The sequence below is a fragment of the Xyrauchen texanus genome, chromosome 25 (assembly GCF_025860055.1).
Source record: "Xyrauchen texanus isolate HMW12.3.18 chromosome 25, RBS_HiC_50CHRs, whole genome shotgun sequence".
Lineage (NCBI taxonomy): Eukaryota > Metazoa > Chordata > Actinopteri > Cypriniformes > Catostomidae > Xyrauchen > Xyrauchen texanus.
In genome coordinates this window covers 1,840,965-1,868,529 of record NC_068300.1, presented here as the reverse complement: position 1 = coordinate 1,868,529, position 27,565 = coordinate 1,840,965, and the positions used below count along the sequence as shown (strand labels likewise).

At 41.3% G+C, this 27,565-nt stretch overlaps 5 protein-coding genes across 16 annotated transcripts in view; 3 read left to right on the top strand and 2 right to left on the bottom strand.

Annotated features, from left to right (window-relative positions):
- LOC127618565 (gastrula zinc finger protein XlCGF26.1-like) overlaps positions 1-5,649 on the top strand; it is a 105,400-nt gene extending 99,751 nt beyond the window's left edge. For 6 of the 12 annotated variants that reach the window (XM_052091100.1, XM_052091099.1, XM_052091101.1 and 3 more), the window contains 2 exons: positions 354-540; positions 1,777-5,649. In XM_052091100.1, coding sequence (XP_051947060.1) covers positions 354-540; positions 1,777-3,557 — 1,968 coding nt within the window. In that variant the 3' untranslated portion in view covers positions 3,558-5,649. The remainder of the gene's footprint in view (positions 1-353; positions 541-1,776) is intronic. The other 6 variants (XM_052091096.1, XM_052091093.1, XM_052091091.1 and 3 more) reach the window with 1 other exon arrangement.
- LOC127618578 (gastrula zinc finger protein XlCGF26.1-like) overlaps positions 1-27,565 on the top strand; it is a 105,066-nt gene that overhangs the window by 3,873 nt on the left and 73,628 nt on the right. The window lies entirely within an intron of this gene.
- Positions 1-27,565, top strand: part of LOC127618570 (gastrula zinc finger protein XlCGF26.1-like) — a 47,076-nt gene that overhangs the window by 3,872 nt on the left and 15,639 nt on the right. The gene's annotated exons all lie outside the window — the stretch shown is intronic.
- Positions 421-27,565, bottom strand: LOC127618624 (zinc finger protein 431-like). The gene is made up of 5 exons (XM_052091195.1): positions 27,537-27,565; positions 23,884-24,073; positions 22,799-23,142; positions 22,461-22,701; positions 421-458 (listed from the first exon to the last, which is right to left on the bottom strand). The coding sequence occupies exons 2-3, from the start codon at positions 24,071-24,073 to the stop codon at positions 22,844-22,846; spliced, it is 489 nt and encodes a 162-aa protein (XP_051947155.1). The 5' UTR covers positions 27,537-27,565; the 3' UTR covers positions 421-458; positions 22,461-22,701; positions 22,799-22,843.
- On the bottom strand, positions 15,640-18,633 carry LOC127618619 (putative zinc finger protein 702). Its single transcript, XM_052091191.1, has one exon. It carries the CDS (start codon positions 18,419-18,421, stop codon positions 17,744-17,746), a length of 678 nt encoding a protein of 225 aa, XP_051947151.1. The 5' UTR covers positions 18,422-18,633; the 3' UTR covers positions 15,640-17,743.

Below are 27,565 nucleotides of genomic sequence, written 5' to 3'. Positions count from 1 at the left end.
TGGGCACTTTTCCCACTGTACTCCCAGAAATGTTTTGTTGGCTTGTTGTTTGGCTCAACCCTATGATATTTGTAATTCGGTCTGTTCCATGCACATGCGCACTCCTCACAAACCTGTCCAATTCCTTGGACTGATCTCTCCATTATTACACACTCCAAACCTGTACAGGATCAACTTTTATTTTCTAGAATATCTCAGACAATGTTTATTCTGGCTGTAACAATGTAAGTGTTATCTTCATAACTTTTAAATAAATTATTTTGTTTAATAGATTTGTTCTTGTGTACAATCATATAATAATCTTGAGTTTGATGAATGTCAGTCCATTATAATGATGATGTTTTTGTGTTCAGATGTTCATCATGAGAGAACAGATGAATGTGATCCACACTGGAGAACAGCAGATGCTGCAGATACCAGTGAAGATGTGTTCAGTGAAGCTGCTGGACTGCAGGAACCTGATGAAGATGAGAGAAATCAAAGTAGAGGAACAACAGAGTGATAAATATTATGAAGAAACCACAGCAAAGGAACAACAGAGTAATGATGATGATGATTTTATTCCTTCAGATATGTTTCTCCTTGTAATGTTGTTTTACATATTCATGACAGGATCTGTTAGCAGATGATTTTATCACTCGAAATTCATGCTAAAAAGTTTCCCTCTATTTTGTGTTGTCAGTTTAGAAGTGCTCAGTTGTCTTTTAAGGTACATCTTTTTTTATTTTTCCAAATTCAAAACAGTTCGCAGGAACGGTCACTCTGGATTAGGGTTTTGATTAAAGTCTTAATTTGTCCTTTTTAACATGATATCTTTTAAAGGATGGTTCACCAGTTGATAGACAATTTAAAGGTATTTTTCAGATAATACACTTATGGCCACGATATACTTCATACAAAATCTAAAAAACAAACTAATGGTGTGTTGGCATTTAGAGCAAAATCTGGTCAAAAAGGGGTTCATCAGTTTGTTTTGGTGGTTCATTACAGCTTGCCTGGGCAAACGTTTAGGAACATTTCTAACCAGCTGCTGAACACCTCCTTACTGCCATTTTTCCACGTCGTCCACAGCCATTCACACATAAGAAAGTCTGCTCCACAAAAATGCAAAATATCATGCCGGGGTTGCTGTCAGCAACCACGGAGCTGGTCTCCGTCAGGCCAAATGTAGCTATTCTGAAGTTTACAAAACCAAAAAGGCAGAGAAGATCCCGATTTCTCTATCAGCTATTAAGAGAATTGGTCAGCGCTTTGAAACAACAGGTGATGTTGCCAGAAAGAACAGATCCGGAAGGCCCGAAGCCTCTTCATGCAGGGATGACCACCTGCTGAAGATATCAAAGTTGGGGAAAAAAAGCTAACAAAAACTGTCAGCAAATTTCAAGACCTCAGAAAACAAGACTATTTCAAGAAAGAAAAATAACATTGAGTGGAACAACATTGACTCTTCTTTCTGTAAAAACTGTATCTACAAGGTTTAAACATTTAAAGAAACCAAAAGGGAACAACTATCTCATACAAAGTTACTTTATTTGTTCAATTCTTGCTAATTTCCTGATCATTTGATAAGGGGTTTGCACCATTTAATTCATACATTGATGGTTCGTTCATCTTGTAAATGGCATGATGCAATGACATGTCATGTAATTTTGATATAAACATTTTATTTTTAGCTAATTGACACTCCTAGTATGAATCTATGGACCTTGCACAGCACAAATAAATACATTTGTCCCTCTCGAACTGATTTTTGTTAATTTACTTTGTTCATTGTAGAGCTGATGGACGTGAAAGAGGAACATCAAGAGCTGAATGAAGCAGAGAAGAAACATCACGATTTCACAACTGGAGAAAAATCTTTGTGTTACTCAAAGACTGAAAATAATTTCTCACCAAAAAATCCTCAAAGAAGAGCAGCAAAGAAATCTCTTACTTGCTCTCAGTGTGAAAAGAATTTCGCATGTAAAAAAAATCTTAATGTACACATGAAAATTCACACAGGAGAGAAACCTTACACGTGCCATCAGTGTGGAAAATGTTTCACCGTGAAAAGCAAACTTAATTTACACATGAGAATTCACACTGGAGAGAAACCTTACACATGCCATCAGTGTGAAACGAATTTTGCATGTAAAAATAATCTTAATGTACACATGAGAATTCACACAGGAGAGAAACCTTACACATGCCATCAGTGTGGAAAATGTTTTGCATATGCAGTTTCTCTCAAAAAGCATCTCCGACATCACTGTAGCAGAGAAAAGGCATTTGAATATGATAACTGTTGTAAAGCATTTGTTGAGGATTCAGACCTAAGAAAACACCTGAAAACTCACACACATGAGAAGCCTTACAAGTGTTCTATTTGTGGGAAATGTTTTGCACACCTGTCCAATTTTAAAGAACACCAGAAAATTCATACCTTTGCCGGAGTTCATATGTGCTTTGAATGTGGGAAGACATTTATTACAGCCAGCAGCATGAAACAGCACCAAATAATTCATACTGGAGAAAAACCTTACAAATGCTCACACTGTGGAAAGAGTTTCACTCAGTTACAAACCCTGAAAACACACGAAAGAATTCATACTGGAGAGAAACCTTACAAGTGCTCACACTGTGGAAAGAGTTTCACTCAGTCACATATCCTGAAAACACACGAGAGAATTCATACTGGAGAAAAACCTTACAAGTGCTCACACTGTGGAAAGAGTTTCAATCTGTCACGTAACCTGAAAACACACATGAGAATTCATACTGGAGAAAAACCTTACAAGTGCTCACACTGTGGAAAGAGTTTCACTCAGTTACAAAACCTGAAAAGACACGAGAAAATTCATACTGGAGAAAAACCTTACAAGTGCTCACACTGTGAAAAGAGTTTCACTCAGTCATGTACTCTGAAAACACACGAGAGAATTCATACTGGAGAAAAACCTTACAAGTGCTCACACTGTGAAAAGAGTTTCACTCTGTCATGTAATCTGAAAAGACACGAGAGAATTCATACTGGAGAAAAACCTTACAAGTGCTCACACTGTGGAAAGAGTTTCACTCAGTTACAAGAGCTGAAAACACACGAGATAATTCATACTGGAGAGAAACCTTACAAGTGCTCACACTGTGGAAAGAGTTTCACTCTGTCATGTAATCTGAAAAGACACGAGAGAATTCATACTGGAGAGAAACCTTACAAGTGCTCACACTGTGAAAAGAGTTTCACTAAATTGTGTAATCTGAAAACACACGAGAGAATTCATACTGGAGAAAAACCTTACAAGTGCTCACACTGTGGAAAGAGTTTCACTCAGTTACAAGAGCTGAAAACACACGAGATAATTCATACTGTAGAGAAACCTTACAAGTGCTCACACTGTGGAAAGAGTTTCACTAAGTCGTGTACTCTGAAAACACACGAGATAATTCATACTGGAGAGAAACCTTACAAGTGCTCACACTGTGGAAAGAGTTTCACTCAGTCATGTAATCTGAAAAGACACGAGAGTATCCATACTGGAGAAAAACGTACGACTGTGATTAATTTGGGAAAAGTTTAAACAAAGCAAGTAATCTATATAGACATGTAAAAGAGTATTGCCCAAGAAGTCACAGTTGGTGGTAGACCAATGTGTGTTTTTCAATGGCCCATACCAATAAGCCCATTGTAAACGATATATATGTCACCGAAGTCTTTTAAATTATGATGGTTGTGGCCTGTCAGACTCTGTTTCCTTTAAACTACCTCTTTCTGCATTTTCTATCTTTAAAATTCCAACTGTTGATGAGAGATCCCCTTTAATTTGGAAATACAGACCTGTCAGCTTGGTCCTCTTCCAATATATTTAGTTAAAGTAAGTTTTCTTCTCTTGGCTCTCAACGAAGGCGGTCACATATTCTCACCCTCTCCCTCCCCTTACCTTCCCTGCTTTGCTCCTCTCGTCACATCTAGTCTACTGTCTTGTACTTTGAGAGACTCTCTCAGCACTGCTCTCCAAACTAAGACATCATGGATTTGATCAACTGGTCTCTCAACACCATCTTCTCGACGAGAAGCTTGGGTTCGGGGGAACCTGACTGCCCTGACGGAACGTTTGCAGCTGGCTACACGATGGACGCGTGGGAGAGGTGACGGGTCGTGTGTCTGGCGGCTCTTTCCGTGCAGGACGTTGAAGATATCTACCTATTCGGTACCATGATAACAGGTCTTCTGCTGATTGGATTAGGCATTGCCCTGGTTTATCGAGGAGTTAAGAAGACGGTGACAGCTGTCCAAAGCCTCACAAGGCTGCCCGTCATGATTGAAACAGTTGGCAGAGCTGTCTGCACTCAGACTGGGTCTATGAACCAAAATACGGATAACATCAAATCCGTATTTGTGGTGAAGCTCACAGCTTTTCAAAGGCAAATGGATTGTTTCGGAGACCAAAATGGACCAGATGAATAGCCGTGTAAATCAGAAGCTGCTTCTCGCCTCAAGACCAAACAATCCCAATCTTATCTGTTTTGGCCGCCCTCAACCAGCACTGGCCTTGGCCAAGGCCGCTGATGGATCAACAACTCCCCCGGAAGAGCACTGCAGTGAGCCACTCTCACGTTCCTTTCCCAACTCCCCAGACACCTGGTGATTGTTGACTATGTCTGGGACTTGATCAAGGTTGTCTCCATGGCAACTTGCTGTGTATCGCTATGACAACCCTGCGGACTGAGGCACCTAGATTAGATGCTGGCATAGCGACTCTCCAGGCCTACACACACATGAACTCTTACACATATATGCAATCATCCGCCCGATACCCTATCCCTCGCCTTCGCCGCTTTGTACCCCCAGTCTGACAGGCGGGTCTGTGACCAGCGCCAAAAAATGGCTGCAGGACCGGATGGCTGCTTGCTTGTGCTGGGCCACCTCCACCCCCAATCCCCTCCCCTGTTGCAAGTCTTGTTCATGTTGTAGAGTGTACTGATTATGTGCTAATGTTGCTGAGGTGTTTTTTTTCTATTCCCACACTGTACTTCTTAAGGAGCATAGTCTGGGGGCTGCCTTTTTTTTTTTTTTCCTCCACCTCTCCTCCATGTCATGCTGTATTTCTTTCTAATTCCCTGTCTTCCTGTCCTGTCTACCCCCTTGTCATATGTATGTTTGTATGGCCAGGTCGATGGCCAATTTCACTGGTTTACTATGTGACAATAAAGGACTACTACTACTACATCTTTGTCTTCTTTAATCACTGAGATCGTTCATTCTTCACTGTCCTCTGGTTTGGTTCCTATATCATTCAAAACTGCTTCAATAACCCCAATACTCAAGAAACCAGGGCCGATCCTACAAATGTTGATAATTGTTGTCCTATTTCAGATTTACCATTTATTTCATAAATTTGTTTGGAAAGGAGTGTTGCAGTTCAGATTCATGATTGTCTTTCAGCTAATAATTTGTTTGAACAATTTCAATTGGGTTTACTTCCACATCATAGTACGAAAACTGCACTTGTCAAAATGACTAATGATCTGCTGTTGGCTGCGGATTCTGGTCAGCTGTCAATACGCATTCTTCTTGATCTGAGTGCGGCCTTTGGTACGATCTCACATAAAATCCTCCTAGACAGGCTGGACTCAGTTGGAATTACGGACACCCCCTGTCTTGGTTTCGATCGTTTCTTTCTGGTAACGCTCAGTTCATACAACTCATATATTTTAGATCTAAATCATCAAGTTATCACCGGCGTTCCACAAGGCTCAGTGTTGGGCCCTCTTCTATTTCTTATTTACTGCCCCTTTGTCATATATTTTGGAAACGTGTCAATTTTAACTGCCAAGCCGATGACACCCAGTTCTACCTGTCTTCCAAACACACTTCTTCCCTTCCTCCAGCTGTTTATCTGAAATTAAAAACTGGTTCTCATCTAATTTTCTCAAATTAAATTGTGGAAAAAGGAAATTCTCCTTGGAAGAACCACATCTATTTTTGGTCCACAGTCCACTGCTTCTCCTTCACCACAGGCTAAGAGTCTGAGTGTTGTCCTTGATAGCACCGTATCCTTTGAAGCCCATGTTAATAACATAACTCGCTCTGCATTCTTTCATTTACGTAATATTAATCGTCTTCGTCCCTCTCTCACATTGAACAGTACTACCATTCTTATTCATGCACTGGTTACATCACATTTTGATTACTGCAATGCTATCCTCTTTGGTCTTCCTTCCAAACTTCTTCATAAACTTCAGCAGGACCAGAACTCGGCTGCACGAATAATTTCTAGAACCCCCTCTAACACGTTTCACCTGTTCTTCAACATTTGCTTCTGGTTAAGCACCGAATTGATTTAAAAATCTTGCTTTTACATACAAGGCTTTAAATAATCTTACTACCTCGTACCTCTGATTTTTTTCATAACTGAACACCTACTCGTACCCTCAGATCTGATCACTGTTATACAGCCCCTTACTTATGGTATTCCCTTCCTCTGGACATTTATAACAGTGAGTCATCATACTTTTAAATCTCGTCTTAACTCTAAAATTATTAAATGTATTAAGACAATTTCAAATGGAAGTTATACTATTTATTAAGAAGCAACTTGATCCTGGAGAACTGGCTAATTATAGACCGATTTTAAATCTCCCATTTATGTTGAAAATACTAGAAAAGGTAGTATCCTCCCAAATATGTTAATCTGAACAAATTCAGTCAGGATTTATGCCTCATCACTGTACAGAGACAGCACTTATCCGAGTTACAAATGACTTGCTCTTATCATCTGAGTGCAACTGCATTTCTCTTCTAGGACTTTTAGACCTTAGTGCTGCATTCAACATCATGACATTCTCTTGAATAGGATGGAGAATTAAGTTGGCATTTGTGGAGTTGCATTAGCATGGTTTAGGTCTTTTTATCAGACCGTTATCATATTTTGTGTGTAAACAAGGGATTGTCAAATAAAAAAAAGTACGGACTGCCACAGGGATAATTTTAGGGCCTCTGCTTTTCTCCTTATACATGCTTCTCCTGGGAGATATTATCAGGAATTGTTTTCCACTCTTATGCAGACGATACCCAACTTTATATTTCTTCTAAACCCAAATTTCACAATTCTCCAAATTATTAGTATATTAATGAAATCAATGATTGGATGACCAGAAATGTCCTTCTACTCAATTCCAAAAAGTAGTAATTATTGGAAAAATTGCTAAGTTACGAAGCATGCTCTCTGCTACTGATACCGAAAAAACGAATTAATGCATTCATTACCTCAAGACTATATTATTGTAATGCATGTACTGTACATTAGACAATGGCTCAACAAGATAGACTCACATGGTTAGATTTAGAACAATCTAAAGTTAAAAATGTTGCCTTAGAAAACGTACTTTTCAAGATTGTCAACCTTGGCATACCTCTTTCCCACTTTGTTCTTCTCCTGTTGTTTAACTTCATTACAAAACTCAGTATCGTCCAATAGTGTATTGTTAAATTTCCATATTGGACTTATGTTTGTCTCATTTCCGCCTGGAGAGAGGGTCAAAGATATTACACAATGATCAGTCAGGGGTGATGGTGAAATTTCACATCTATTTACTTCATTAGCCTACTCGTACCCTCAGATCTGATCACTGTTATGCAGCCCCTTACTTATGGTATTCCCTTCCTCTGGACATTTATAACAGTGAGTCATCATACTTTTAAATCTCGTCTTAACTCTAAAATTATTAAATGTATTAAGACAATTTCAAATGGAAGTTATACTATTTATTAAGAAGCAACTTGATCCTGGAGAACTGGCTAATTATAGACCGATTTCAAATCTCCCATTTATGTTGAAAATACTAGAAAAGGTAGTATCCTCCCAAATATGTTAATCTGAACAAATTCAGTCAGGATTTATACCTCATCACTGTACAGAGACAGCACTTATCCGAGTTACAAATGACTTGCTCTTATCATCTGAGTGCAGCTGCATTTCTCTTCTAGGACTTTTAGACCTTAGTGCTGCATTCAACATCATGACATTCTCTTGAATAGGATGGAGAATTAAGTTGGCATGTGTGGAGTTGCATTAGCATGGTTTAGGTCTTTTTATCAGACCGTTATCATATTTTGTGTGTAAACAAGGGATTGTCAAATAAAAAAAAGTACGGACTGCCACAGGGATAATTTTAGGGCCTCTGCTTTTCTCCTTATACATGCTTCTCCTGGGAGATATTATCAGGAATTGTTTTCCACTCTTATGCAGACGATACCCAACTTTATATTTCTTCTAAACCCAAATTTCACAATTCTCCAAATTATTAGTATATTAATGAAATCAATGATTGGATGACCAGAAATGTCCTTCTACTCAATTCCAAAAGTAGTAATTATTGGAAAAATTGCTAAGTTACGAAGCATGCTCTCTGCTGCTGATACCGAAAAAACGAATTAATGCATTCATTACCTCAAGACTATATTATTGTAATGCATGTACTGTACATTAGACAATGGCTCAACAAGATAGACTCCCATGGTTAGATTTAGAACAATCTAAAGTTAAAAATGTTGCCTTAGAAAACGTACTTTTCAAGATTGTCAACCTTGGCATACCTCTTTCCCACTTTGTTCTTCTCCTGTTGTTTAACTTCATTACAAAACTCAGTATCGTCCAATATTGTATTGTTAAATTTCCATATTGGACTTATGTTTGTCTCATTTCCGCCTGGAGAGAGGGTCAAAGATATTACACAATGATCAGTCAGGGGTGATGCTGAAATTTCACATCTATTTACTTCATTAGCCAGATTGTCTGAAATTAACCAATAATCTAATCTTGAGCACTGACCATTATTAGATGCATTGAACCAGGTAAATTGTTTTCTAGTTAAGTTTTTCATTCTCCAATAATCAATCAGATTGGCCCCTGTGATCAGTTCAACTATTGTTTCATCATATGCGTGACACTTTCTCCTTGATCTGGAAGATTTTAGACTAGATAGCACATTGTGTAGTGGTGGTGGTGGCGTAGTGGGCTAAAGCACAACTGTTAATCAGAAGGTCGCTGGTTTGATCCCCACAGCCACCACCACTGTGTCCTTGTAATAAGTGCACTGTAAGTCACTTTGGATAAAAGCGTCTGCCAAATACATAAATGTAAATGTGATACAGTACGTAGATGATCTGTTAATTTGCTCAACAACAATAGAACAATGTCATCAAGATTCTAACAAAGTGCTCAGTAAATTGGCTAACGGAGGCCACGAGGTCTCTAAAGAAAAATCGCAATACTTCCTACCACAGGTAGAATATTTAGAATGAATCATTTCACATAAAGCAGTAAAGCACCTCAACCACAAACAGTGGGACAAATGATAACCTTTATAGGTATGACAGGTTTTAGTGATTGGATAGAAGATTACGCTATCAAAACAGTCCTCTTAAGGGCATTGATGAAACAGACAGAGCATCAGTATTTCTGAGCTCGACCAACATGGGACACTGCTGCATTGATAGCATTTACAGCTCCAGCTGTAGCAACCCCAGACTATGCCAAACCATTTCATTTGTATAGAAGAGATGGATATGTGTCCGCAGTCTTAATGCAGGAGACCTGTAGTGGAAGAAAAAAGCACCCAATTGCTTATTATAGTACCAAATTGGACTATGTAACACAGGGCTACCCGCCATGTAATCAAGGACTTGCAGAAGTATATTTTGCTTATGACAAAGCTTCCACAGTGACAATGGGCTACCCAGTAATAATTTACATCCATCATGAAGTAGCAGAAATATTAGAACAAGGTAGATTTGTTTTAACCCAAGCCAGGTGTTTGAAATATTCAACACTGCTAAATTATGCACAACAATAAACCCAGACAAATTCATTCCTCTAGAAGGGGAGGGAACACCTCATGGATGTGTAATAGACTATTTTGATTTTACTTGTTTAAGACCAGATTTTGAGTCAACACCTATCATTGATGCAGAGGCAGATTATTATGTAGATGAGTCATGTTTCAGAGACCATCTTGGAAATCATGCTAAGAATGCTATTGTTAAGAGAAAAGACAATAGTTTTATTCCAATTTTGTTACAGCATTGTGCACAACCATGCTCTGCACATTTGGCTGAATTTGGGTCTGTCTATCATCCACAAACACAGTGAATGGTAGAAATAGTGAATGGACCTCTCAAAGCTAAGCTTAACAAAATTTGTGCTGACACTAAACTTAATTGGGTTGATGCTCTACCTCTTGCATTGATGAGTTACTGCATGCAGACCAACATAATCACTAATCTAACACTTCACGAAATGTTAAAAGGCAGACCCATGCCAGAACCATATTTGAGAGGTCCCTATGAAGACCTTTATAACAGTTGCAGATGGAATTAAGGGCTTACATGAGACAATTAACTACATTGAGCCATTTAGTTACAGGAACAGAGAAGGGGACACAGGGAAGAAGTGTCCTGTCCCATAGTTCCTAGAGACATTTACATTTATGCATTTGGCAGATGCTTTTATACAAAGCGACTTACAGTGCATTTATCACAGGGACAATTCCCCCAGAGCAATCTGGAGTTAAGTGCCTTGCTCAACAACACAATGGTGGTGGCTGTGGGGATCGAACCAGCAACCTTCTGATAACCAATTATGTGCTTTAGCCCACTATGCCACCACCACTCCCACAGAGCCCAAGTGTATCTGAGAGTTTTTAGGAGGAAGTGGAATAAACCCAGAAGGGAAGGATCTTATACAGCAGTAAGGGCAACCCCAACAACAGTACAAGTAGAAGGTAGCTCAATGTGGCGTCATTTGAATCTCTACATTAGAGTGCCTAGATTGACATTTATACTTATGTTGGTACATCTGATGCAGCAGTTGCCCCAGACCCAAGGCCTTCTAGAGGCATATCCCCAGACCCAGGTTAGGAAGAGTTTCCCACGTTTGATTTCTCACCAGGGCAGGAGTTTCCCACAATTGACTTCTCAACCTTTTACCAGTTTCCCCGAAGGGTGTCCCATTCACCCATTCACACTCACAGTCACACACCATTGGCAATCTGCTGATACTGATCAATCACTGAATTATGTTAACCTACTAAAATAAGTCTAAATCACTGATGTACTCTACTTAACTGCAAGGCTAAGTTTTTGCTTTTAGACAAGAATTTGATTTGTGTTACCCCCAAGAAAGATTTAGTTAGGGAGATGAGATATTTTACTTCCTCCTAACTAAATGTGGAGGGAGATTAGGTCTTGTTTCTCCTCTGCAGTGCAGCTCCATTAGAGAAGTCATTGTTAGAAGAATGTGGATTTACACTGGTCAAAAGGTAGGAATGAAGGAGACTGACTTGTGAGGTTGCAATCTGGATAAGGGCATGTACAATATTTCTGGAAAAACATCCATTCAAATACATTGCCATTGGGTGCATACATGGTGCGTATCAATATTGTGGATCCCTTCATAGCCTATTAGCTACGTGACGAACTGGACATTTCCAACTTACCTTAGGTAAGATGGTGCCATCCCCCTTGCCACATATCATCCATGGGGACATAGTTTCTATATTAAGCATCCATGGGGCTAGTATTGTGTCCCCTTACCCTATAGTATCCCCAAACTCTTCCTCATGTCAATGAATCCTATATTAGTGTCCACTTAACCAGTATTCATCCTCCGTAGACTTCCTCACATCTATAGACTCAGTATTGTGCCCACTTACCTAGTAGGCTTTCTCTGTGGTTTTCCTTTTGTCCACAGACCCAGTATTTGACCCCTTACCAAGTAAAAAATGCTATTACATGCCTTTGGCCCCAGAGTGCCCCCTGATTCCATACATTACCACAATGTAATCCTGTGTGGTTATATGGAACTTTGTAGCACTTGGCATTTTTTTGTGCTCTTTTTAACTCTAATTTGCCTCGGAGCACAAGGTGGGTGCCCGCTGTGCCTGCTGAGTGCCCTTTAAATGTAATTTTGACCAGACCAAAAAGTCACCGGAATCGTTTTCCCTCCTAATATCTTATCAAGGGCCCCTTGGGGTGCCACCCTGTCAAATTTGGGGTCTCTGGGACCTCTGGGTGCGATAATGGGGCACATCCCACATGCAATGTATTCCATTCATTTCTATACTGGTTTGGTGGACGGTACTCATAAAGCTCCAAATGTCCTGAAATTGACATATGTGTCTCGTGGGGGTGTCCTCAGACAGTGTCCAGAATTATGTGACCCTTTGACCTCTTTTGATACTACATTTGACCCTTTAGTGAAGGTCCAAAACCAAGTACAAAAATTACTTTGGTTTACATGGCGAGTGGAACATCTAGAAAAGAGGGGTCAAAAGGTTATAGGAACTTGAACATTGAGGTCCTTAACCGTCATGGACCCTCAAAACACATCCTAAAATTTGGAGGCCCTGGGTATTACTGGGTAAGTATTAAAGCCTCTAATGTATGTACTTGTGCACACAGGCCCACAGGACAGGCTATCACATTGATTCCTATGGCAGGCAGGGAGATCTATTTAAAATAATAAAAAATACTTTTTTGAATCCCAGGCCTTAGTCCAATTAGTATGTTGTTGAGAGGCAATGGACGTGTTTCTGTGTGAAACTTGGGATCTGTTGGACCTACAGATGCGATGTCAGGCCTACGTCCACATGCAGTGCATACCATTTGATATATACTGTTTATGGAAACCATTCCGAAACCTCCAAATGACTCAAATTTGAAATCTATATCTTCTCAGGGGTCCCATAGACAGTATGCAAAGTTTGAAGTCTGAATGAGTTGATTAAGTGCTAAATTGGCCACTTTTTGAGTGAAAAGTTAGTTATTTTTCTAGAATATTTTTCCAGATTTTTTATCAATACTTGCCCAGCACCAGTTTTCAATATGAATAAGCATTTGAAGCCCCAAAGTGTTTGCACCAAATTTAAAGGAATTTTCACTCTGTCATGCAGGAAGATCCCACCTGCAATTTATTTAATGGCCGCCAAATACATAGTCTGTGGCCACTCAGTTTTTAAGCATATTATTCACTTTTATGACTTGTAAGGTATATGAATGTGTTAAACTGTATACCCTTAGGGTAATTCAATGTGTTTTATGAATAATATGACATGTAAATCAATTTCAAACAGGAATTTCCTGTAATTTTGCTGAATCACAAAGTAAGTGCCCAACTAACCAGCTCAGAAAGCTCAAAATGTCCCAAAATCGACATATATGTCTCGTGGGTGTGTCCTCAGACAGTGCAAAAAAGTCCACTTTTGCACAGATCAATATCTATTTTGATTATACAACTTATAAAATTGATGTCCACTATCCATGTATTTTTGATAATGTAAATACATTGTATTTACATGATCAAAAATACATGGTTGGTGGACATCCATTTTTAAAGGCATAAGATCAAATTTAAGACAAAATTTCATAAGACATAAGACAAAAACATTTAGGTTACTATGTGACTCCTTGCACCCTTCAAAAACTCATAAACCAACTGTCCACCAACCATGTATATTTTGTATTTTATACATTGCAGATGGAATCTCTATTTTTCAGAGAGGGGACCACTTAGAGAGATGAAACCTGCACTCCTGTGTTTGTCTCCTGTTCATGTTTAAAATATTATGAAGATTGGAGAAAGTCATCAATTTCATCAAAATATTTGACTTTCTCTGAACTACTTCATATTTGCACCATTGAAAGGGGAGGCTAGGGCAAGCACAGGAGTGCCATTTTTAAGTCTCTAAGTGGTCCCAACTCTGAGATATGGAGATCCCATCTGCAATTTATGCAGTACAATGGAAAAATATACATAGATGGTAGACAGTTGATTTTTGAATTTTGAAGTGTGAATGTTGTTCAGAGGGAGTCACAGAGTCAAGTAAAAGTTTTGTTAGTATTTTGATTATGGACCCAATAAAAATGTCCACCATCCATGTATTATTGATAAATAATGGCAAATACATTGTACAAGTGGCCATCCCATTTCCAATGTATTTACATTATCAAAAATACATGGTTGTATATTTTTGTATTGTGGACAGTTGATTTTTGAGGTTTTGAAGGGTGCATACTTTTCAGGGGGAATCATACAGTTACCATAATATGTTTTTTGTCAATATTTTGATCATGCACCTTATAAAAATGAATGTCCATGAACCAGGATTCAGAACCCATTATATACATTTCACAAGGGACCATCTCATATAAAATTAATTGAATTGGTGTCAAAGACATGGTTGGTGGACATCAAGTCCTCAAGACATCAAGCCATACAGGAATGTCCCAGCTGCAATATATTCAATTGCATCTAAATACATTTATTGTGGTCAGTCATGTTTTATGCTCGTTATACTTTGTTAATTTCAACTGCCACCTCACTACTTCAGCTCTCCTACTTTCCATGTCTCTACTCAAACCGGTTGCTGAGTCTTCCAGTGCCTCTGCTGACAACCGTACCCCTCCTATTGACCTCCATGGGGAGATCGCCTACCAAGTCAAAACTCTAATTGACTCTCGACATTGGGGCAGAGTCTTAGATTGGGACTAAGGACCAGAGGAACAATCTTGGGTCTCTTCGGAAGACATTCTTGACCATTCGCTCATCTCAGAATTTCACCTAGCCCATCCTTACTGTCCGGCTCTCAGGCCCTGGGGCAGACCTCCTGTACGCTCTAAAGGGGGTCTTCAAAGGGGGAGTACCATCTGATCTGACAGTACTCCCCCTTTCTCTGTCTGTTCACACAAGATCCCTTCTGCAGAGTATTATCCTCAACCAGGACTACACTTCCCAGCATCTCCTTCTCGCCATTGACTCTCACACCTGAATTCCATTCACCTATCACTCCCAGTGTATATAATATCTGCTCTCACTGCAAAGATTTGCCAATTCACCCCATTGTCTGGTATTTCTGAGCGTTATCTTTATCTACTGCATGCCTGTTGTGATTATTGCCTATACCTTGGATTACCTCTTTGATTTGTTTGTTTATCTGGATTGCTTACCTGGTTTTGACCTCTGCCTGTTTAACTATTTGTATTAAACTCTGCACATAAATCTTCACTCAGACCCGTTTCACCAATGGTAACTTCCCTCATGCCCTTTGGCTCTGTCCTAATATACAGATATTTTGGTCTGAGGTCGTGAGTAGACTTGCAGAGATTGTCATCCTTGGCATACCTCTTTCCAACTTAGTTCTCCTGGGGTGACACATCTGGTATAGAAATAGCTAGCCACATTAAATCATTGATATGTGTAGCCATTACAATTGCAAAGAAGATATTGCTTAAACGGAAAGTCAGAACAAAGATATCCATAACATACTGGCTCAACTTACTGATAGAACACTTCAATTACGAAAAATGAACAGCAAGAAATGCATAAAACATAAAAACAGCATGAAATGTATAAGACATAAAAATATTTAGACTCCTGTGGCCCTTTTTTAAAATAACTAGAGAACAGAGTCCTTTCTTGACCTGAACTTCCTTCCTACTTTCAAATATACTTCCTAAACATAACCCAACGTGTAACTATATGCTTTAATATAATTCCATACACTACCTGTCTGCCTGTCTGTCTTAGTAAGTAATTACACTAAACACTAAGTCAAATAAACACATTATAAGATTATGAAGCAAAGACTTTATTCATGCCACCAGACTAAAACGTAAACATGCTAGTTATATTTACACAAGTTTATATGGGAAATACTATATATTTTAAAATTAATAATACACTTGTGACTAAATTAACTATTTAAAAGAGACAGTTTTTAAATGCATAACATAAGTAAAAAAAATAATAATTAATGTCCAGATATACTTGCATAGGTGTTAATTTGCAAATTACATTGTGGATGACAAGTCATTTTTCCAACATTTGTTTGCAGACAGACTGTTTCCCTTTTAATTGACTGTATCAAATTTCCAGTGGGTCAGAAGTTTAAATGCATTAAATTAACTGTACCTTTAAGCATTACATTTGTGGATTACATTTATTAATTTCCTCAAAATTCTACAAACAATACCCCCATAATGACAACGTGAAAGAAGTTTGTTTGAAATCTTTGCAAATTTATAAAAAATAAAAAACGAAAAAAATCTCATGTACATAAGTATTCACAGCCTTTGCTCAATACTTTGTTGAAGCACCTTTGGCACCAATTACATCCTCAAGTCTTTTTGTGTATGATGCTACAAGCGTGGCACACATATTTTTGGGAAGTTTCTCCCATTCTTCGTTGCAGGACCTCTCAAGCTCCATCAGGTTGGATGGGGAGCGTCGGTGCACAGCCATTTTCAGATCTCTCCAGAGATGTTCAATCGGGTTCAAGTCTGGGCTCTGGCTGGGCCACTCAAGGACATTCACAGAGTTGTCCCATAGCCACTCCTTTGTTATCTTGGCTGTGTGCTTAGGTTCATCTTCCAACAGGATAATGACCCTTCGCCCTAGTCTGAGGTTCAGAGCGCTCTGGAGCAGGTTTTCATCAAGGATGTCTCTGTACATTGCTGCGTTCATCTTTCTCTTGATCCTGACTAGTCTCCCAGTTCCTGCCGCTGAAAAACATCCCCACAGCATGATGCTGCCACCACCATGCTTCACTTTAGGGATGGTATTGGCCAGGTGATGAGCAGTGCTTGGTTTCTTCCAGACATGACGCTTGCAAAGAGTTCAATCTTTGTTTCATCAGACCAGAGAATTTTGTTTCTCATGGTCTGAGAGTCCTTCAAGTGCTTTTTGGCAAACTCCAGTAGGGCTGTCATGTGCCATTTACTTCCGTCTGGCCAATCTACCATACAGGCCTGATTGGTGGAGTGCCGCAGAGATGGGTGTTCTTCTGGAAGGTTCTCCTCTCTCCACAGAGAAACGCTGGAGCTCTATCAGAGTGACAATTGGGTTCTTGGTCACCTCCCTTACTAAGTCCCTTCTCCTGGAGTGACCATCATAAAGCCATGACCTCAATCCGGCGGCAGAACTGAAAAAGTGTATGCAAGAAAGGAGGCCTACAAACCCGACTCAGTTACACCAGTTCTGTCTGGAGGAATGGACCAAAATTCCAGCAACTTATTGTGATAAGCTTATGGAAGGATACTCAAAACATTTGACCCAAGTTAAACAATTTAAAGCCAATGCTACCAAATACTAACAAAGTATATGTAGACTTCTGACCCATTGGAATGTGATGAAAGAAATAAAAGCTGAAATAAGTAGTGATCCTAACTGAATTTACCACAATTTACTTAACGCAATACTTTTTTTTACATGTCTACGTAGATTACTTGCTTTGTTAAAACTTTTCCCAAATTAAGAGCAGTCATACGTTTTCCTCCAGTATGGATTCTCTTGTGTTTTTTCAGGTGTTGTGAATAAGTGAAACTCTTTTCACAGTGTGAGCACTTGTAAGGTTTTCCTCCAGTATGGATTCTCTTGTGTTTTTTCAGGTGTTGTGAATAAGTGAAACTCTTTTCACAGTGTGAGCACTTGTAAGGTTTTTCTCCAGTATGGATTCTCTCGTGTTTTTTTCAGGTCTTGAGAATAAGTGACACACTTTCCACAGTGTGAGCACTTGTAAGGTTTTTCTCCAGTATGAATTCTCTCATGTGTTTTCAGGTAATGTGTCTGAGTGAAACTCTTTTCACAGTGCGAGCACTTGTAAAGTTTATCTCCAGTATGGATTCTCGTGTGTTTTCAGGATATGTGATTCAGTGAAACTCTTTTCACAGTGAGAGCAATTGTAAGGTTTTTCTCCAGTATGAATTCTCTCATGTGTTTTCAGGTCTTGTAACCGAGTGGAACTCTTTCCACAGTGTGAGCACTTGTAAGGTTTTTCTCCAGTATGGATTCTCTCGTGTTTTTTTCAGGTCTTGAGAATAAGTGAAACACTTTCCACAGTGTGAGCACTTGTAAGGTTTTTCTCCAGTATGAATTCTCTCATGTGTTTTTAGGTCTTGTAACCGAGTGGAACTCTTTCTACAGTGTGAACACTTGTAAGGTTTTTCTCCAGTATGAATTCTCTCGTGTGTTTTCAGATTATATGACTGAGTGAAACTCTTTCCACATTGTATGCACTTGTAAGGTTTTTCTCCAGTATGAATTCTCTCATGTGATTTCAGGTGATATGACCAAGTGAAACTCCTTTTACAGTGTGAGCACTTGTAAGGTTTCTCTCCAGTATGAATTATTTGGTGCTGTTTCATGCTGCTGGCTGTAGTAAAGGTCTTCCCACATTCAATGGACATATGAACTCCGGCAAAGGTATGAATTTTCTGGTGCTTTTTCAAATAGGACAGGTGTGCAAAACATTTCCCACAAAAAGAACACTTGTAAGGCTTCTCATTTGTGTGAGTTTTCAGGTGTTTTCTTAGGTCTGAATCCTCAAAAAATGCTTTACAACAGTTATCATATTCAAATGCCTTTTCTCTGTGTGGCAGCGGGGGCATGGTCAAGCGCCCGTCCGGGAGAGGAAAGCGGTAAGGGCGCTTACACCTGAGCTAAATTATGCCTAACACCTGTCTCTAATTCCAGTGAGCACGAGGAGAGCAGGCATAAAAGCAGACACAGAGCCTCCAGTCAGAGAGAGAGACGACAAGCCAACTCAGTGTGCTTGTATTATATTGTGTGTATATTGTGTGGTAAAAACAAAGGGAATTAAAATGCTTACCTTGTGCTGAAGACCTGTTTCCTGTCCTCCTTCCTGTGAGAAGCCTTACACTGGTGCCGAAACCCGGGACTTGGCATGGAAAGTGGTCGCCCCATAGAGTCCTCCCAGCTGGCAGAAGTCCTCCAGTCCCTCGCGACACTGCATCAAGGCCACCAGCAATCCCTGCTTGAGCTCCGGCAGGACCAGGATCGCCGGTTTTTTTAAATCATGCGGGCGCAGGCAGAGGATCGGCTCGCCATCCGGAGCCTCCTCAGCCAGGAGGAGGCGTCGCCCACAACCGCGACCCGGACACCCGCGCTACACTGCCCCCAACCATGCTACAGAAGATGGGGACAGCAGATGATCCTGAGGCCTTCCTCGATTTGTTCGAGTGCTCAGCAGAAATCTGGGGCTGGCCCCGCGAACAGTGGGCAGCCCGCCTGATTCCCCTCCTGTCCGGGGAAGCTCAACTTGCGGCACAGCAGCTGCCGGCGACGAACCTCCTGGCCTACACCGATCTGAAGAGGTCTATTCTGCAGCGGGTCGGTCGGAGCCCGGAAGAGAATCACCAGCTCTTCCGGGGCATGAAACTAGGGATGTCCGATCGCCCGTTCGCGTTCGCTCAACGGCTCCGGGACGCCTGTCGGAGGTGGCTGCTCGCGGGGGACTGCGACGTCGAGGGAGTAATCGACCAGGTGGTACTGGAACAGTTCGTTCAACGGCTGCCTCGGAAGATGGCGGGGTGGGTCCAGTGTCATCGCCCGGCGTCGCTGGAGGAAGCTGTTCGGCTGGCGGAGGACCACTTGGCGGCGATCCCGAGGGCGGACGAGCCCTCTTCTTCTTCGTCTCTCTCTCTTTCCCCTTTCCTTGTGTCTGCCCCTGCCCTCGCCCCCTCCCCTATGTTCTCTCCTTCTGTTCTCTCCCCAGGGCCCGTTCCTGCCCCGCGCAGGCGTGGAGGGTTCCAGAGACCAGCTTCCCGGCCTTGGGAGAATGTACCCTCCCATTCCCCGTCATTCAGCCGCTCTCCTCCTCAGGTGGGGGCGCCCGCCAGCACAAGTGCGGCCGCAACGCCTGGGCCGGCCTGTTGGAGGTGCGGAGACCCAGACCACTTCCGGGATCAGTGTCCGCTGATGGAGGTGGGGACGGTGGTGCGGGTCTCCGACGTCCCGCAGGCTGCCCCCTATTGGGCTGGAGCATACCGGATTCCGGTAAGGATCAGGGGGGGTATTTACCAAGCTTTGCTGGATACCGGCTGCAATCAGACCACCATCCACCAATGCTTGGTTCAACCCGGGGCTTTGGATTTAGCTAAACTGGTGAGGGTGAGGTGTGTGCATGGGGATGCTCACAAGTACCCCATGGTGACTTTGGCGATTAAATTCAGGGGAAGAAACCATAGTGTGGAGGCAGCGGTTAGTTCCCGCCTCACTCATCCGCTAATCTTGGGTACTGATTGGCCGAGCTTTAAAGATATTTTAGAGGGTATTTGCGCGGATGGGTCCTGCATAAAGAGGTGTGCGGTGTGTGATGCTTTGGCAGGATGCTTTCGGCTGCTCTGAATGACGAGGGAAGGGGCGAGGTGGCCACCCCTCCTCTCAGGGAATTCCCTGAGGGGGACTTCCCTCTAGAGCAGTCACGGGACGAAACCCTTAAACATGCTCTTGACCAAGTGAGAGTAATTGATGGTCAACAGCTTCGGCCGGGCATCGCCATTTCATACCCGTATTTTGCCGTGATTAAAGATCGTCTATATAGAGTGACGCAGGATGCTCAAACAAAAGAGGAAGTGACACAATTGTTGATTCCACGGAGCCGCCGGGAAATGATTTTCCAGGCGGCTCACTATAATCCTATGGCCGGTCACCTAGGGGAACGAAAAAAACTTCTCCGTCTAATAGCCCATTTCTATTGGCCGGGCATTGGCGGTGACGTCCGCAGGTGGTGTGCGGCGTGCCGTGAATGTCAGCTGGTAAACCCACCGGCCACCCCAAAAGCGCCATTGCGCCCTCTACCATTGATCAAGGTCCCCTTCGAAAGAATTGGGATGGACCTCGTCGGGCCATTAGAATGGACGGCACGCGGATATCGCTTCGTGTTAGTCCTAGTGGATTACGCGACGCGATATCCGGAAGGAGTGCCTCTGAGCAACATCTCCGCACGTAGTGTTGCAGGGGCACTCTTCAAGATAATCTCCCGGGTGGGGATTCCGAAAGAAATCCTCACCGATCAAGGCACGACTTTTATGTCACGAACACTCCGCGAACTTTACGAGCTCTTGGGCATTAAGTTGATCCGCAGACGGATGGCCTAGTGGAACGATTTAATAAGACGCTCAAGAACATGATTCAGTAAATTGCATACACGATGACGCTTAGAAATTGGGATAAGTGGCTGGACCCCTGTTGTTTGCAGTACGAGAGGTCCCACAAGCCTCCACAGGGTTCTCCCCGCTTGAGCTGCTGTACGGGCGACGCCACGGGGTCCTCGACGCCATCCGCGAGCTTGGGAGGAGAGACCTTCTAATAGCAAAAATGAAATTGGCACGTTCTTGATCTTAGAGCAAAACTCCACACACTGGGGCAATTAACACAGGAGAATTTGCTCCAGGCTCAAGAACGCCAACGCCTGGCTGTATGACAGGGGTGCTCGGCTACGGGACTTTGCACCGGAGATAAGGTACTCAGTATTACTCCCAACATCGAAGCTCTAAATTACTCGCCAAGTGGCAAGGACCCTTTGAGGTCACACGACGAGTGGGGGATCTCAATTATGAAGTTAAACGTACCGATAGAGGGGGCGCGTGGCAAATATACCATCTCAACCTCCTGAAATTGTGGAGAGAAGAGGCGGCCTCTGTGACGTTGGCCACGCTAGTTCCGGAGAGGGCGGAGCTCGGACCAGAGGTAAACAAAGCTCGCAATCTCAACACCCCGGTTACTTGTGGAGACCACCTCTCACCGCGTCAACTCACAGAGGTTTCCAATCTACAAATGGAATTTGCAGATGTGTTTTCCCCTCTACCGGGCCGTACAAACATCATACAGCACTACATCGAGACCGAACCGGGCGTGGTGGTACGTAGCCGCCCCTATCGCTTGCCCGAACATAAAAAGAAAATAGTTTGGGAGGAATTAGATGCGATGCTTGATATGGGCGTAATAGAGGAATCCCACAGTGATTGGTCCAGCCCGGTTGTTCTTGTTCCGAAGAGCGACGGGTCTGTTCGATTCTGTGTGGATTACAGAAAAGTCAACACGGTGTCTAAATTTGACGCGTACCCAATGCCCCGTGTTGATGAACTGCTCGATCGGTTAGGTACTGCTCGATTTTATTCGACCTTGGATTTAACACAGGGTTATTGGCAGATCCCCTTGACACCAATGTCCCGTGAGAAAACAGCCTTCAAGACGCCGTTTGGATTACACCAATTTGTGATGCTTCCTTTCGGTTTGTTTGGGGCTCCGGCCACGTTTCAGCGACTCATGGATCGGATCCTCAGACCTCACACCGCGTACGCCGCTGCCTATTTAGATGATATTATCATTTCTAGCAATGATTGGCAGCGGCACATGCAACATCTGAGGGCCGTCCTGAGATCGCTGCAGCGGGCGGGGCTCACGGCAAACCCTAAGAAGTGCGCGATTGGGCGTGTGGAGGTACGGTATCTGGGGTTCCACTTGGGTCATGGCCAGGTGCGTCCCCAAATTGATAAGACCGCGGCAATTGCGACTTGCCCTAGACCTAAGACCAAAAAGGGGGTGAGGCAGTTCCTGGGGCTGGCTGGCTATTATAGAAGGTTTGTGCATAATTATTCGGACATCACCAGCCCGCTGACTGACCTCACTAAAAAGGGGGCTCCAGATCCGGTTCAATGGTCGGAGCAGTGTCAACAGGCGTTTATGCAGATTAAAGCCGCACTTTGTGGGGGGCCGCTTCTTCATGCACCTGACTTCTCTCTCCCTTTTATTTTGCAGACGGACGCTTCAGACAGAGGGCTGGGGGTCGTACTCTCGCAGGTGGTGGAGGGGGAGGAGCGCCCAGTGCTGTACATTAGCTGGAAGCTAAAAGCAGACACAGAGCCTACAGTCAGAGAGAGAGACGACAAGACAACTCAGTGCGCTTGTATTATATTGTGTGTATATTGTGTGGTAAAAACAAAGGGAATTAAAAAGCTTACCTTGTGCTGAAGACCTGTTTCCTGTCCTCCTTCCTGTGAGAAGCCTTACACTCTGCTACAGTGATGTTGGACATGCTTTTTGAGAGAAACTGCAAATGCAAAACATTTTCCACACTGATGGCACGTGAAAGGTTTCTCTCCTGTGTGAATTTTCATGTGTATATTAAGATTTTTTTTACATGCGAAATTCTTTTCACACTGAGAGCAAGTAAGAGATTTCTTTGCTGCTCTTCTTTGAGGATTTTTTGTTGAGCAACTCAAAGATTTTTCTCCAGTTGTGAAATCATGATGTTTCTCCTCTGCTTCATTCAGCTCTTGATGTTCCTCTTTCACTTCCATCAGCTCTGCAATGAACAAAGTAAATTAACAAAAATCAGTTCAAGAGGGACAAATGTATTAATTTGTGATTTTTGCTGTGCAAGATTCATACTAGGTGAGTCAATCAGCTCTCATATAAAATTATTATATCGAAATTACATGACATGCCCAGTGGCCTGTTGCACAAAGCTAGTTGAACAAACTCTGATTTTCAGAGTAAGTTTCAGGTTGAGAAAACCAGATGGAGCCAAACCGGTTTAGATCAGGTTCAGCGATCTCAAGAATCTCTGTACAAACGTTCCGTGAACTCAGATTTTGATCACAAGTTCGTGGTTAACACTGAACTTGTGATCAAAACTTGTGCACCTGAATGAGTGATGTTTGCTACAAAGCTGTAATGAACCAACAAAACAAACTGATAAACCCCTTTTTGACCAGATTTTGCTCTAAATGCCATCACACCATTAGTTTGTTTTTTAGATTTTGTATTAAGTATATCGTGGCTATAAATGTATTATCTGAAAAATAACTTTAAATTGTCTATCAACTGGTGAACCATCCTTTAAAAGACATCATGTTAAAAAGGACAAATTAAGACTTTAAGCAAAACCCTAATCCAGAGTGACTGTTCCTGCAGAACTGTTTTGAATTTGGAAAAATAAAAAAAGATGTACCTTAAAAGACAACTGAGCACTTCTAAACTGACAACACAAAATAGAGGGAAACTTTTTAGTATGACTTTTGAGTGATAAAATCATCATCATTACTCGGTTGTTCCTTTGCTGTGGTTTCTTCATAATATTCATCACTCTGTTGTTCCTCTACTTTGATTTCTCCTCTCATCTTCATCAGGTTCCTGCAGTCCAGCAGCTTCACTGAACACATCTTCACTGGTATCTGCAGCATCTGCTGTTCTCCAGTGTGGATCACATTCATCTGTTCTCTCATGATGAACATCTGAACACAAAAACATCATCATTATAATGGACTGACATTCATCATACTCAAGATTATTATATGATTGTACACAAGAACAAATCTGTTAAAATAAACAAATTTAAAAGTCACTTTTACATGGTTACAGCGAGAATAAACATTGTCTGATATATTCTAGAATATAAAAGCTGATCCTTTACAGGTTTGGAGTGTGTTATAATGGAGAGATCAGTCCAAGGAATCCATGGATTTAATTCACAATAACAGCCCGTTTCCCAGCGTGGTTAATTGCCCTTTTGTTCTTAAATTAAGAGTGATCCTCTATTCGTCCATTTTTTTTACCATGTCATCTGATGGCCTCAGAAAAAATAGCCGATTGAAATAAAGATTTAATACTATTTTGTTGTGGAAGGTGGAATTTTTGCAATTCAGGGCAAGACATACAAGGCATATTTTGAGTCGGGGGACAATGCAGGGAAGCTAGATATATAAAGCAGAGACCATTCCCTCAGTGAAATCTGCTGGTGGTGAATTATTTACCTCAGCCATTGATATTAATAATGCTTTTAAAGAGTTCTATCTTGATCTTTATAGTTTAACTGACGACTGAGCAAAAACAAATTATCTTGCTTCTAAGATAACCTTGGAGGAGCTTGGCAAGGTAATCAAGGCCTTGCCAACAGGCAAGGCTCCAGGGCCAGATGGATTTGCAGCTTATTTTTTTTGATCTTATGCTACAGAACTGGCTCCACTTTGGTTAGAAGTTTATATGGAATCATTAAAGAATGGAAATTTTCTGCCAACCATGACACAAGTCCGGATCAGTCTGATTCTTAAAAAGGACAAAGATCCAAGTGAGTGTAAGGGTTGCAGTCCAATGTCCCTGATCCAGCTAGACGTAAAAATATTGGCCAAAATTTTGGCCAACCGTTTCAGTTATGACATCTCTTATACATATAGATCAGGCAGGGTTTATTCGGGCTGAAGCTCTTCTGATAACAATATTATGTTGTCAGTGGCGAATGATCAGTCTCCGGTTGCTGCCATCTTACTTGGCTGAGAAGGTGTTTGATATGGTAGAATGGAATTATCTTTTTAAGGTTTTAGAAATATACAGGTTCAGGAACAGGCCCAGCAGTGTTGCCCTCTTTCCCCATTATTGTTCTGTCTTGCCTTGGAACCATTAGCAGCCGTGGATAAGAAGGGAAGTGGATTTTCCTGGGGTGGTGGCGGAGGTATGGCACATAAGCTTTTGCTTTACGCAGATTATATTTTATTATTCCTCTCCGAGCCCACTAGATCCTCCACAGAATTATTAATTCCTTTTCTAAGTTCTCAGGATACAAAGTTAATTGGTCTATATCCGAAGCTTTAGCTTTGACAGTATACTGCCCAGTAATGGCTTTTCAGCCGGATGCCTTCCAGTGGCCTATACAGAGCATTAAGTATTTGGGCATCTTATTCACAGCAAATTTGTTTCAAATTTAACTTGATTTGATTTAGTTAATTTTGACCCCTTAATAAAGAGTTTGAGCAATGTGGGCAGGTGGGCTCCATTACATTTATCTATGATTGGAAAGGTTAATGTTATTAAAATTAATTGTATTCCAAGTATAGCGAAGTCCTTCATTTGGAACGGTAAACGTCCCAGATTACATTTCTATAAGTTACATAGGCCGTTTGACAAACGTCTGATTGGCCTACCCAAGATATTGTTGTATTAAAATGCATTCGGTCTCAGACATTTGGCTCATTGGTCACTTCCACCGGAGAGCCCCTCACTGGTTTGGTATCAAACAGAATCTTCTTGCCCCTATTTTGCCATTGCAAAGCCTTTCTACTAAACTAACTGGAGAAGTTAAGTTACACCCTGTTATCTCAAGCATTTGCACGTTGTAAAGAAAAAAATGTCCAGAGTGTTTAATTGGTGACCTATATGAGAGTGGAGGGCTGAGATCTTTTGAAAACATGGTTCAACATTTTAGGTTTCCCAGATCTCTGTTCTTTATTAGTCCTCAGGTATGTACTGCTGCGCCACCTGCTCTGTACTATTTTTGGGAGTAGCACACACACCCCTAATGCAGCAGATACTCTGGAAGTGGACACTCGGTTTTGGTTTTGCCCCAGACTAGGTGTTTAGGGTGATGGGGTGGTCCTGAATATGGGTGATAAAAATATGGAGAGCTGGGTCCTGACTGGCATGATGATTGACAGGTGGGTAATCCTCAGGGGATGGAGGTTGTCTGGTGCACCCTCATTTCATGAGTGGTGTGTTGAATTGGGAAAGGTGGCGGTGTTTATGGAATTGGTATATAGATGACTGTGCAACCTGGGTATATAAATCAGGAAGTGGGGTTGCTATCTGGCCTTTTTGGAGGGCTCTTGGGGAGGGGCAGCGGAGAGGGTCTAGTGATATTTTTTGTTATTTGTCTCTAAATATTTTCTGCTGTTTTATTGTCTATGTGTGTGTCTTTGTCAGTTATATGATATCAGGAGATATGATTTCATGCGGTTTGATTAGCATTTTCTGCTATGTCTATGTGATTTGCTGCATGGAGTTAATAACAAAAACATTTAAAATAAAAATAAATTGCATATAATAAAAAACCAAAGGCACCAGTACAATATGAATTACAATATACAGTAAATCTGTAAAAGGGTGTAAATCAAAACAGAAATTTGTCATGTGTGACCATTTTAAAATCATCTTTCAATCACAAACACGGAAAAATATGAAAACATCACAGATTTGGTGAATTGTCCTTTGTTGGCAGAAATTTAGCAAAAAATGCACATTGGGGAAACTAAAGGGGCACTGTTAACTCAGAAAACATACATTATAACATTAGACGTGAAATTTAGATTTTAAATTCACTATTGTTTCATATAGAATTGTTCTATAGTCTATACAGCATTTAATGCAATTAGAAGTAACTAATTAAATTACCGAAAAATTAAGAGTAATCCCTTTACTTTATTTTTTTTTAAATGTAAAAGTTAATTACAGTAATTAATTACTTATTAGTGCATTACACCAACACTGGACAGAACTTCACCAATAATTAATCAAACTGGACTAAATTATAAACTTGAGTTGAGCCACAGACAGACAGAAAGTGTAAATAAACCTGTTCTTGAGTGTTTTAGTTGATTTGTTTACCTCTTGAATATGACCAGTAATCCCAAATATGCATTTAAACAAACTCGAGGAAAGCAGAAGATCGTTTTTTGTGCCCCACTCTCACCGAACATTGAACTCATTTACAATCAGCCGCTGATTTAAAGAGATCATCGATCAGAAATTAATCATAATATTCTCAGATTTCTGTGTTTCTCCTGAAACTGATTATTTTTAAGCGTCAGTCACAAAACAAAGTGCCATGATGAGATACAAAAGATTATTTTACAGAGATTAAAACGCCTATGAGAGAAAAATGTCAATCAAAAATCAATATAAATCTCACAAATGATGTTGAACACTTACCGAAATGAGTTCTTCTGGTGTTTTCTGGA